General features: G+C 42.0%; 1 protein-coding gene across 1 annotated transcript; it reads left to right on the top strand.

Annotated features, from left to right (window-relative positions):
• Positions 1–739: 739 nt before the first annotated feature.
• On the top strand, positions 740–12795 carry LOC311000011 (E3 ubiquitin-protein ligase TRIM63-like; the record flags this gene model as incomplete). The annotated part of the gene is made up of 9 exons (XM_083990650.1): positions 740–998; positions 5468–5640; positions 6143–6314; positions 7384–7479; positions 8023–8256; positions 8772–8794; positions 8889–9013; positions 10899–11089; positions 12712–12795. Exons 1-9 carry the CDS (start codon positions 879–881, stop codon positions 12793–12795), a joined length of 1218 nt encoding a protein of 405 aa, XP_083846776.1. The 5' UTR covers positions 740–878.
• Between the last annotated feature and the right edge of the window lie 585 nt (positions 12796–13380).

Below are 13380 nucleotides of genomic sequence, written 5' to 3'. Positions count from 1 at the left end.
CGTGCGCCTGCGTTATCCAATGCGGAAAAAAAAATACACACTTTCATCCCGGATTTACTCAAAAATAGAATTTTGCACAAAGTTTGACCTACATCATCTGATATATGAGTTATCACATTAATTTTATGATCCAGAGTGGGCTTAAATTCAGTTTTCTTTTCTGTACACCTTTAAGTACATATCCAGAGGATTTCTACTTTACTTGAGTATTAGATTTCTTTGGTACTTATTACTCTACTTGAATACATCTCCAAGACAAATATTAGTACTTTTACTGGAGTTAATTAGTAGGAAGGCTGAAAAGTACTGGTTACTTTCAGGTCTTTTTCTAAAATCCTATTGGACACAAGCTGTGTTTCCCTGGAGAGGGGTTGACTGTCTCTTTTTTTTTTTTTTACATGTTTTTATTTGAAAAAATAATAAATCCCCATCGTGCTGCCAATATGAAAAAATAAATTAAATAAATAATGAAAATAAACTGGTGAGTGAGAAGCAAAGTTACAGGTATGAAAATATATACAAGATTAAAATAATACTGTAATACAAAATAAATAAATAAAGATAAAGAAAAATAAATGAAATAAAAAGCTAATAAAAGCAAATCAATAAGAGAAAAAGTAGACATCAAGACAGTAGGAGAGGGGGTGACTGTCTCTTTAATGACCCCCCACCACCCCCCCATTCCTCCTCCTGACCTTTGACATATATGGCCTTGTCGGCATGGTAACGGCTGACGTCAGTCCGTCTAAAAACAGCCTGAGAGTTTGTGTCGGACTAGAACTCCGCTGCTCCGCTGCTTTTCACTCTTACTTCTATTGTATTGGTATTTTATTGGTTTATTATTGATCTGTTATCGGTGTATTGATCGGTGGGAGCTGATGGAGAGTCTGGAGAAGCAGCTGGTGTGTCCCATCTGCCTGGAGGTGTTCACCAAGCCGGTGGTCATCCTGCCCTGCCAACACAACCTGTGCCGGAAATGCGCCAATGACGTCTTCCAGGTGAGGCCCGCGCGCACGTGTGTGTGTGTTGTTATTCCCGGTGTGTGTGTGTGTGTGTGTGTGTTGTTATTCCCGTGTGTGTGAAGGGGAAACACGAGGCTCCGTGGTGCTTGCTGGTGCGTTCAAGGACAGTCTGACTTCTGGACACAGAGAGCCAGGGCCGTTGCTATGAATTCTGTGCCCCCTTAAAGAATACTAAAGTGGGCCCCTCCCCCTAACTTTTCCTTTTTTTTTCTTAGACTACGTATGTATTATGGTTTTTTATTTAGCCTTCTTTGTTTTGATGCTAATGCAGCATTACACTGCAAAAACTCAAGTATCTTAGCAAGAATATTTGTCTTATTTCTAGTCAAAACAAATCTCATTCTACTTAAAATAAGACTCATCATATTAAAAGCAGCTTGTTTTTAGACACTTTTTACTTCTTTCAAGCAGATTTTCACTTGGAATAAGTAGAAAAAATCTGATAGTGGAGCAAGTTTTTCTTCCTTATTACAAACACAAAAAACTTACTTTCACTGGCAGATTTTTCTATTTATTGTGAATTTAAGTGAAAATGATCTAAAAACAAGTTAATTTTTAGGTGATGAGTCTTATTTTAAGTGGAAAGAGATTAGTTTTGACTAGAAATAAGACAAATATTCTTGGAAAGATGTAGAGTTTTTACAGTGTACTATGAGTATTAGTCAGGGTCTTACGCAGAATAAATCAGTCATACAAAGATTAGACTACTGGGGTTTTTTATGGGCCCCACTGGGTGCTGGGCCCCTAGAGTTATCATCACCTTTCTCCCCTAGACAACGGCCCTGCACAGAGCCAACAGGTGTTTATTTTATTTAATTTTATTTAGGGAGGGAAGGTCACGCAGAGGTCACAGAGCTGTCACTCACTCAGAACGTAAACAGACCAACACACACACACATGAACACACATGGGGTCAGGGTGACGTCACTTCCTGAGGACGACCCTCCACAATAAAACTCCAGACTCCACAACTTCACTTTACACTTTACTTTATTTTCTCACGACCATGTAAGTGGTATGGAGTACAAACAATAAAACAGTACAAATAATCAGACATAGCAAGAGGCAGTGGAGGCTGTACATGCTCTGTACATAATCTCTGACCAGGACAGAGCAACAACTATCACTTAAACAGAGGAAGAACACGTTTCAGAAAGGCACCTAGCTTATAAATAACTTTTCTTTTATCAGACTGTAATAACTAAATTATTTAAACATAGATGGGCGACGAACATAGTATTTAGGGAGGTATTTTTCTCTTAGATATACAATACATGTGTTCTTGCACAAACCAAACATGGAACTCATCACCGATCTGTCCGTCTTTGCATAAATCACATAACCTCCGACTTCTATCCAGTCCTTTGTACCTTCCAGTAACTTCTGGTATTCTGGTATTGTTTACTCTGAAGTGGCAGATGGCCTGTCAAGACTTTTGGTTTGAACACAATAAATACTTTTCTAACTCAAACTCTTGTTTAAACTCAATATAGATGTCACATGATGTCATACTGCCAACTATCACATCTGATTGCATCACAGTCAGAACCAGAAATAGAAACAACTTTATTGTCCATTGCATGAAAGCAGCAGCAGTAGTGTCTTTGACGTGACTCAGATGGTTAAAACAGAAGCAACAAGTGGAACTGGCTGCAGCAGCTACATGTGATGTTGATGATACTGACAGCTGCTCTGTGTATGAAGGTGGAGGCTCTGTCTGACTGCATGAGTGAAGGTGAAGGAGTGAAGGTGAAGGTGTGAAGGTGAAGGTGTGAAGGTGAGGGCTGTGACAGTTGAGACTGATGGTCTAAACAGAGAGGAAGGTGAAGCCAGGTGAGATGTTGCAGGTGAGGACTGACTCAGAGTGATTAGTTTATCAGTTTCTCCTCAGTTTCCTGCAGCGTATCCGAGGGGTCTTGAAAAGTATTAAAAGGTGATAAATCAATTTTGGGAAAATGAAGACCCTTAAAAAGTATTAAAAAGTCTTTTCACAACTTTATAAAGTCTTAAAATGTCATGGTATTTTTTCTGAATAAGCTTCTGAAAGAGTTTGAGTACTAAAAAAAACATTGTGAAAGTGTGTGAATTTATTCATTCTATTAAAAAACAAAGATGAACCGGTACATAAAAAAGAAAAGAAGATTGTTGTTTTTGTTTTTTGATAAACTTTTCCTTTTATTTATTATCCCAGCCTATTTTGAATTCTGTTGTATCATAGTGGTCTATAGTCTTTATCACAAACTACAACTGTTCAGTTAAAAGCACCACTGATGTAAATGGTTACAGCTTGAAGTGGCGGTGAGGTATTGAAAAATATTGAGAAGGTCTTGAAAAAGTCTTAAAAAGGTTTTAGAATGAACTTCAAGATTCCTGTATATACCCTGTCCTGAGCAGAAAGAGTTGATGTGGTGTCTTTTATTACTGTAACAGATGTGGGCAGAGAAGGGAAGTGTTTTGTCCACCTGGCTCCTCCTGCCCTTTAGTTCCCAGTGTGTGAGCATCACCACCACCAGACATCGTTCCCCTGCAGCTGCACAGATCTTAGTTTAGAAATGTTTAACTTTAAAGAGTTACCTCAGCTCCACGTGTCCCTGGTCTCCAGCTCCAGGATCAGAGGTGATTAGTCCAGTTGCCTTTGGTTCAGTTGTTGTCCAGAGAGGCTGTGTAAGAAGTCTCTGATCCGTTGAACCAGAACTGGACTGAGCTGTAGTCCAGTCAGGTGGTTCAGGTCCAGGTCCGTATGTTGACTGTGTTTGATAGTTTGCAGGTGTGAGGCAAGGAAAGGCAAGGCAATTTTATTAGTATAGCCCGTTGTTACCACCAGTTTGTCTCAAAGGGCTTTACATCCCATCATAACAACATCCTCTGTCCTTAGACCCTCACATCCACTGAGGAGAAACTCCATGGAAAACCCTTTTAACAGGGAAAACCAGGAGAAAGCTCAGGGTGAGCAACAGAGGAGGGATCATCACCCAGGACAGAGATGTTGTTACAGACAAGACAACAGTTTACAGTTTACATTAGAAGTCAAATATATCGTTTTGTTGGTCTCCATTTTGTGCAGTTTGATATTATTTTATTCACTTCCGTACATGCAGTTGTCATGGTAACCCCTCAGTTTCATTCATGTGCTCTGAAATGCACTTTGCTCAGTAAAGAGCTAAATGAGTTTTTAAAGGCTTTAAAAGAAAATCTTGGTTTGAATTCTATAAAAGTGGGTCACGACTTAATGACCATGGGAAAATGTGGAGCCCACAGTTTCTTTTTTTCTATCCCTTTCTCTTTCTTTTTACTTACTTACTTCTTTCTTTCTTTCTTTCTTTCTTTCTTTCTTTCTTTCTTTCTTTCTTTCTTTCTTTCTGCCTCAGCAGTTTCTTCAGCTAACTCAGCGTTGTTTCAACTATTTCTTCAGCTCATTCAGCAACAGCGTTCAGCTGCTTTCAGCATTCACACGCATTTTCTGCAGGAAATGCTTCTTTTTCTAGTTATAAATAAAGTTGTAATCCTTAAACTTAATGACCATGGGGAAATGTTTTGATGCTAATGCAGCATTACACTGCAAAAACTCAAGTATCTTAGCAAGAATATTTGTCTTATTTCTAGTCAAAACAAATCTCATTCTACTTAAAATAAGACTCATCATATTAAAAGTAGCTTGTTTTTAGACACTTTTTACTTCTTTCAAGCAGATTTTCACTTGGAATAAGTAGAAAAAATCTGATAGTGGAGCAAGTTTTTCTTCCTTATTACAAGCACAAAAAACTTACTTTCACTGGCAGATTTTTCTATTTATAGTGAATTTAAAGCAGAAGTAAGTGATATATTTGTTTTAATCTAAGTCTTAAATAGTTGTATCTTCCGACAGCAATCACTTACATAGAGTGTTTGGTCTGAAACACGGGTCTGTCAGTCACTCTGCTCTGCTCTGAGCCGAAGAGAAAACATTTATCGTATCCTACAGTTTTTATCCAATGAGGAGAGAGAACGGCATGCAGGGCTGTGTGTGCAGCCAAGGGACGCCGTGAATGTGGCGACGTAGGGACGAGGACTGTTATGGTGCGTTCAAGGAAACTCGTATTTTTCCGACCGTGAAGTGGTACCAGTTCGATCTGGTACGAGTTCACGGGTCAGAAGTTACGAGTGGCCGTTATAGTGACTTTCACCGGTAAAACAGGTCGGAGAAACACGAGTGGGTTGCCTGGAACGCTACAAAGTCGTAAGTCGTGACTTGAAGCTGTAATTTACGATTTCAAAAGCCTGCCTGGAACGCAGCATTAGCGAAAACGACCGGATCACTCACTTCTGCTTTAAGTGAAAATGATCTAAAAACAAGTTAATTTTTAGGTGATGAGTCTTATTTTAAGTGGAAAGAGATTCGACTAGTTGGGAAGCCCTGCTCTAGATCAGTCTGTACAGTTGAACGTCTCTCTGTCCTCTCCGTCCAGGCGTCCAACCCCTACCTGTCCACGCGCAGCGGCTCCACCGTGACGTCCGGCGGTCGATTCCGCTGCCCGTCCTGTCGCCATGAGGTGGTGCTGGACCGGCACGGGGTCTACGGCCTGCAGAGGAACCTGCTGGTGGAGAACATCATCGACATGTACAAGCAGGGCAGCACCAGGTAATACCCCGGCCCGGCCCCAGAGCACCGGGTAATACCCCGGTCCCGGAGCACCGGGTAATACCCCGGCCCCGGAGCACCGGGTAATACCCCGGCCCCGGAGCACCGGGTAATACCCCGGCCCCGGAGCACCGCGTAATACCCCGGGCCCCAGAGCACCGGGTAATACCGCGGCCCCAGAGCACCGGGTAATACCCCGGCCCGGCCCCAAAGCACCAGGTAATACCCCGGCCCCAGAGCACCGGGTAATACCGCGGCCCCAGAGCACCGGGTAATACCGCGGCCCCAGAGCACCGGGTAATACCCCATCCCATAAAATCCCATAATGAGCCTCCGTAGCGTAGCTCTGAGCAGCTCACCGCTCTGCTCCGCCGTTCTAAAAACAGCTTGCACCGACAATTAAAGGTAACGAACGAATTTATTGCTATAATTTACTGATTGGCTGTGTGTGTGTGTGTGTGTGTGTGTGTGTGTGTGTGTGTGTGTGTGTGTGTGTGTGCAGTAAGCCGGTGGAGGTGAAGGAGGAGCAGCCGATGTGTGAGCAGCACCAGGAGGAGAGGATCAACATCTACTGTGTGAGCTGCAGCGTTCCCACCTGCTCCATGTGCAAGGTGTTCGGAGCGCACAAGGACTGTGAGGTCGCTCCGCTCAACAGCGTCTTCACTAAGCAGAAGGTATACAACACACAACACAACAACATGTTTAACCCCTTCCTGGCCGGTTGTTTTAGCTGCAAAAACACAGGATTTCTCATACTATGTTTTTCTTTTATTATTTTATTTCATTATTTTTTATTCCTGCACTGCAAAAACTCAAAGTCTTTCCAAGAATATTTGTCTCATTTCTAGTCAAAACTAAACTCTTTCCACTTAAAATAAGACTCATCACCTAAAAAATAACTTGTTTTTAGATCATTTTCACTTGTTTCAAATAAATTTTCACTTGAAATAAGTAGAAAAATCTGCCAGTGAAAGCAAGTTTTTTGTGTTTGTAATAAGGAAGAAAAACTTGCTCCACTATCAGATTTTTCTACTTATTTAAAGTGGAAAATCTGCTTGAAAGAAGTAAAAAGTGTCTAAAAACAAGCTGCTTTTAATATGATGAGTCTTATTTTAGGTAGAATGAGATTTGTTTTGACTAGAGATAAGACAAATATTCTTGGTAAGATTTAGAGTTTTTGCAGTGTGTCTATATTCTGAAGGTTTTTACAGAGGGGATTGTTGTTATATCATTCACACAACATTTTATTCCAAAAAAACAAAAACAAAAAAAGCGAAATTTGATTTTTTTTTTTAAGGGCTGGTGACAGTATTTTCTCATTTACAGAGTGATAAAAAGAGATATCCACAATCCTCCTCTGTAAAAACTTCTGAGTTTAACATGTCAACAAAATAAAACAAGAATTTTGAAAGTAGCTTTATCCATTGTTCAGATTTCAGTTCTGGAGATGTGCAAATTAGCGCATATTTCATTAGATATTGCCCCATTTACACATTTAAACATAAAATTTGACAAAACTTGTAATACAAAAAATATTTGTCTTAATGTGAGTGATAAATTTGGGAAGTTTCATGGTGAAATCTGTTAGTTAAAATGTTAACCTTAAAACACATTAAAAAACCCATAGGCGGAGGTTGAAGGGTCATGGATGTTGTTAAAATGCATTACGGCTCCAAAAAATGGACTTTCATTCTGAAACATCCATGTGTGTGTGTGTGTGTGTGTGTGTGTGTGTGTGTGCAGGCGGAGCTGACTGACTGCATCTCCATGCTGGTTGGGAACAACGAGCGGATTCAGGCCGTCATCAGTCAGCTGGAGGAAACCTGCAGAACCGTCAACGTGAGTCCTGCTCCTCCTGTCCAGCAGGGGGCAGCAGCTACCACACGCTGCAGCTACAACACACTGCAGCTACAACACACTGCAGCTACCACACTCGCTGGTGTCACCACATTCACTTTCTCTCAGACCTTCTCCCACGTTTCTTCTTTACCGTAGATCAACAACATGTTTATTTGCTCCTTTCTATTAATTCATCGGATCAGATTTCATTCTGTGTTTGCAGCCACCAGCTCTCCTTCCAAGGTGAGCTGGGTGAAACTGTCATTTCAACCCTGCAGTTTGCACGTGCTGTTACTTAGACAGTTACTCTAGTAGATTACCTGCAACACGGAGCTTCAGTAGCTGCAGAGGCCGACACAGAATCACCCTGCACTGAATGTATCAGCTGCAATAAACTACACTTTACAGTCATATTTCTGCAGTTAAAGTAAATAGTAATGCAAAAGTAGTGTAACGCATTACAATTCTGAGACAGTAACTAATTACTTTCAGATGACAGTGAGTAATAATATGTCATGTATTATATTCTGGATGTGTCTCCAGGACAACGGCAGCAGACAGAAGTCGAAGGTGTGTGAGTCGTTGGACCACCTGTTTGCGCTGCTGGAGGAGAAGAAGGGAGAGATGAGTGTGAGGATCAGCTGTGAGCAGGAGGAGAAGCTGGACTACCTCAGAGGCCTGAGGAGCCGGTACAACCAGCACATGGAGGCCACGGCCAAGCTGCTGGAGACCGCCATCCAGACCCTGGACGAGCCCGAGATGGCCGTGTTCCTGCAGGTCAGACCTCAGCTCTTAAAGGGACAGTAGCATTTTTTTAAAGTGGGGTTGTATGATCTCCAAATAGCCCCTATAGAAGATTCTCTGCACTCCTCCCGTTAGCAACGCCAGCCCATAATAGCCCTGCCCAGAGATTTACAACATACAGTGTTGTGAACAGACCCAAAGAAACGGCCTATTTTCACGGCCTAAAAGAGGTTTTACGTGAAAAAAAATACACAGTTCCATTGTTCACTAAATATAATTTTTTCCAGCCCTTCAAAGTGCAGGAAAAACACAGTTTTTATTTGGACCTAACCAACTAACGTATCCCTCCGCCCAGGGTTAGCGCCCGCCGATCAGCAGTTGGTTAGGTCCAAATAAAAACTGTGTTTTTCCTGCACTGGAAAAAATTAGGGGCTATTTGTAGATCATACAACCCCACTTTAAAAAAAATATACTATCCCTTTAATCTGAAGGACGTGAACGCCTGAGAGTGAGTTCATTAACACTAACCACTGATCTGTCTCCCACAGACGGCCAAACCGCTGCTACACAAGTGAGTACCTGCTGTCTGGGATGTGTAACAACGTTTCTGCAGCGTTGATTGATGATTGGTTGATTTTCTTCACTGATGGTTGTTTATTGGTCAGAATCACAGAGGGCACCAACACGTCGCACCTGGACAAACTGCAGCACGGCTACGAGAACATGGAGCACTTCACCGCCAACTTCGACCGCCAGCGGCGAGCGCTCAGCAGAGTGGACTTCATCAGAGGTACCGCCCACAGGAAGTGGCTCTGACCAATCACAGAGAGAGAAGGATAAAATATAACATCGTTTGTTTTGTCTAATTTACACTTCCGCTCGTTTTATTTTGGGAATTTAGCCACTTCCGTCTGTGCATCTTCCCTGATTATATATCATTATTATTAGGGCCACGGGCCATCGCACCGGGCACTGATCCCTACAGCTATGAAATAGCTGCAAAATTTTGCATTGAAGTCAATGGGACGGGCGGGAAAAAAAGAGCGAAAAAGACCAATCATTGGAGTTTAACAAACGTCTACTGCTCAGGCATACTTTCACCTAGAGACTCCATTTAAACTTTAAACAGTAGACACAAGTCTTGTGTATTGGCGTATTACTCCACGTTTTGATAGGTCATATAGTTTTTGATCAATCCCTGATCAATGACCATGATCATTCTTGGAGAAATTATGAGATTATAATGGGTGTGTATTGGACGGAATGTTCGTGTCAGAGTGCGTGACATCATCGGTTAGAGTGGGAGAGATGCCAGAAAAACTCCAGATATAAAAATAAAACCAATGATTGGACAAACATTACTATTTCTGTGTGCACGTTTTTGTAATTAGTCATGGTTATCATAGATTAGCCGGGCTAACGGTTAGCTACCTGTTTAACTTTAATAACTCAGTGACTCAATAAACGGTCCATGAAAAAATATTTTCTCCAGCGGATATCTGAGTTCCAACATGACTGAGCTAACTGGAGTAGTTTCATGTCGTGTCCCACAACGGGAGGGTTTTAACAGCTGACGTCCTGCTGTTAGCTTAGCTACTGCTGTTAGCTTAGCTACTGCTGTTAGCTTAGCTACCACCGTTAGCCTAGCTACCGTTAGCTGTCCCTGTCAGCTGAGCCACTGATGCTTTCTAGACACTGTGATTCCCCCAAACTGAATAAATACAACACATAGCAACACAAAACACACACACACAGAAATAGTAATGTTTCTTCAATCATTTCAGATTTGTCTAAATGATGATAGGGCGTGAAAAATATGATATATAGCTAAACTCTCGTTCTTTACTATTGATCTCATTCACATTACAGCTGGTTTTCTACCCGGAAGTAGAATGTAAACAACAAGGAGATTCGTCCTATTGTTGATAGCATAGACTGGTTGATAGACATCGGCCGTGATGACTTTATTTATAATCATCACCTAATTTTAATGAGAACAATATGGACGAAGTTTTAGCTTTATGTCACATTTTCACGTCACTATATCACCGTTGTGACTACTGATGTTTATCAAGTCTATAAAACAAATTGTTGAACAAACATTTTAGATTAGCTGGGCTAACCGTTAGCTGTTAGCAGTGTCAATAAACAATAACTCAATAAACGGCCCATGAAAAAAATATGTTTTCCAGCGGATATCCTAGTTTCAACATGACTGAGCTAACTTGAGTAGTTTCATGTCGTGTCCCACAACGGGAGGGTTTTAACAGCTGACGTCCTGATGTTAGCTTAGCTGCTGCTGTTAGCTGTCAGCAGCAGCAAAGCTAACAACTACGATATAACCATGACTAATTACAAAAACGTGCACACAGAAATAGTAATGTTTGTTCAATAATTCGTTTTATAGACTTAACAAACATCAGATTAGTCAAAACGGTTTTGGCAGCCCGGAGCCCCCACATTTGGTGCCTACACCGGTGGCTAACGCTACCAGTTAGCCGCTAACGCTACCAGTTAGCCGCTCGCTAGAATGCTACTGAAACCGACTTCTGTTGTGGTGTGACGCAATGGATCATGGGAAAATAAAGTGGTGGATATTATATATGGGATGTAACCAGGAGAAGGCGTGTCATGGTCGATGCTAACGTGCTAGCTGACTCTGTGTTTCCCTGCAGCTGAGGAAGAGGACGATGACGGTGATGAAGATGAGCTGGAGGTCCGGGCGCTGTCAGGAAGTCAAGTGGCGTCGCAGCAGCAGCAGCAGCAGCAGCAGGTTGCACCGGCAGCCAATCAGCAGCCTCCTCTCCTACCCCCTCAGCTCTCAGAGGCTCCGCCCCCTCAGAGGCCCTCGGAGGCTCCGCCCCCAGTGACCACACACAGTAGAAGCCCTGTGACATCATCACCCAGCCAGGCCCCGCCCCCTCTGACATCATCATCATCACCCAGCCAGGCTCCGCCCCCTCTGACATCATCATCACCCAGCCAGGCCCCGCCCCCTCTGACATCATCATCATCCAGCCAGGCCCCGCCCCCTCTGACATCATCACCCAGCCAGGCCCCGCCCCCTCTGCCCGTCCCAACAGGCAGCGCCGCCGTCCCACAGGTACGATGGCTGATGGTCTGACTGATTTTTTTTTTTTTTCATTTATTAGTTTATTTGAAATGGGACTCCACATATTCATGAACATACAAAAACAATTATTTGATGTAAATATGCCAGATTTAGCTAGAAAGCTAGTTTCCATCCGCGGTCCCATGGTACACATCTGATTGGATGATGTGACTGGTTGGGGGCGGGGCTTCAGAGTGACACAATGAGATAACTGGAATAAGACAGTAACAACACGCATTGGTCCAATGAGCCGGTGCATATTCTCATTTGTCCAGGTCATAGTATCTCAAAAGAGTTTAAATCGAAAGCAACTGGACTTGGTTATTTGTCTATTAACTAATAACCAAGTCCAGTTGCTTTCGATTTAAAGGGATAGTAGCATTTTTTTTTAAAGTGGGGTTGTATGATCTACAAATAGCCCCTAAGTTAGGTTTTTATTTGGACCTAACCAACTGCTGATCGGCGGGCGCTAACCCTGGGCGGAGGGATACGTGAGTTGGTTAGGTCCAAATAAAAACTGTGTTTTTCCTGCACTTTGAAGGGCTGGAAAAAATTATATTATAGCGAACAATGGAACTGTGTATTTTTTTCCAGGTAAAACCTCTTTTAGGCCGTGAAAATAGGCTGTTTCTTTGGGTCTGTTCACAACACTGTATGTTGTAAATCTCTGGGCAGGGCTATTATGGGCTGGCGTTGCTAACGGGAGGAGTGCAGAGAGTCTTCTACTGCAATTAAAGTACTTAGGGGCTATTTGGAGATCATACAACCCCACTTTTAAAAAATGCTACTATCCCTTTAAACTCTTTTGAGATTGGTCCAATGACAGCGCCTCCTGGTGGAGGAATATGGGTTTTGCAAAAGCGTCCAAGAACTGACATCTCTGCATTGTTGGTGAATGAGCAGTGTGGTGTTTTCAATAATTTAAGGACATTTATAGATCACCCACGTTAATAGCATCATTGAGGATCCTTTACAGATAAATATTAACATATAGGCGAGTAAAAAAAAACAGTTGTCTACATGAATGTTTCAATCTACATTTTGTAATAAACAAATTATAAGTATAATCTGATATGACCAAGACACCTAAAAACAAAAACACGGCCGTTTTCATCAATTTACCAGCAAGTGGGCAACACACATACATTGGAGTGAATGGGTTTTCTGGGCGCTTTTGCAATACCCATATCCTGCCACTAGGGGCGCAAAACCCTTAAACCCTTAAACCCTTAAACCCTTAAACCCTTAAACCCTTAGACCCTTAGACCCTTAAACCCTTAAACCCTTACCACGGGAGTCAATGGAGGTGTCATTACTCTCTTATTGCAGTGCTCTAGACACAATGAGATAACTGATGTCTTCTCCTCCTCCTCCAGGTCCAGTCTGAGCAGCAGAACGACCCCGACGACGCCGATGGACCCAAACACGTCTTCTCCTTCAGCTGGCTCAACCAGAAATAAAACAGCTGAGACGTGAAAACATGAACTCTGATGATTCGCTTGTTGTGTTCAAATAAATGATTGTTTATGGACCCGGTTCTGGTTCTGGTTCTGGTTCTGGTCTGTGTGTTGTGGACTCTGCTGAGCTCTGCTGTAATAGCTGAAGGAGGTTGTTGTGTTGGTGTGTGCAGGGCCGTTGCTATGAATTCTGGGCCCCCTTAAAGAATACTAAAGTGGGCCCCTCCCCCAAACTTTTCCTTTTTTTTTCTTAGACTACGTATGTATTATGGTTTTTTATTTAGCCTTCTTTGTTTTGATGCTAATGCAGCATTACACTGCAAAAACTCAAGTATCTTAGCAAGAATATTTGTCTTATTTCTAGTCAAAATGTCATTTCTAGTCAAAACAAATCTCATTTTACTTAAAATAAGACTCATCATATTAAAAGCAGCTTGTTTTTAGACACTTTTTACTTCTTTCAAGCAGATTTTCACTTGAAATAAGTAGAAAAAATCTGATAGTAGAGCAAGTTTTTCTTCCTTATTACAAACACAAAAAACTTACTTTCACTGGCAGATTTTTCTATTTATTGTGAATTTAAGTGAA

The sequence above is a fragment of the Trachurus trachurus genome, assembly GCF_905171665.1.
Source record: "Trachurus trachurus genome assembly, chromosome: 17".
NCBI classification, from domain to species: domain Eukaryota; kingdom Metazoa; phylum Chordata; class Actinopteri; order Carangiformes; family Carangidae; genus Trachurus; species Trachurus trachurus.
The sequence above is the reverse complement of the archived record's forward strand: the minus strand, read 5'-3'. Positions and strand labels throughout refer to the sequence as shown.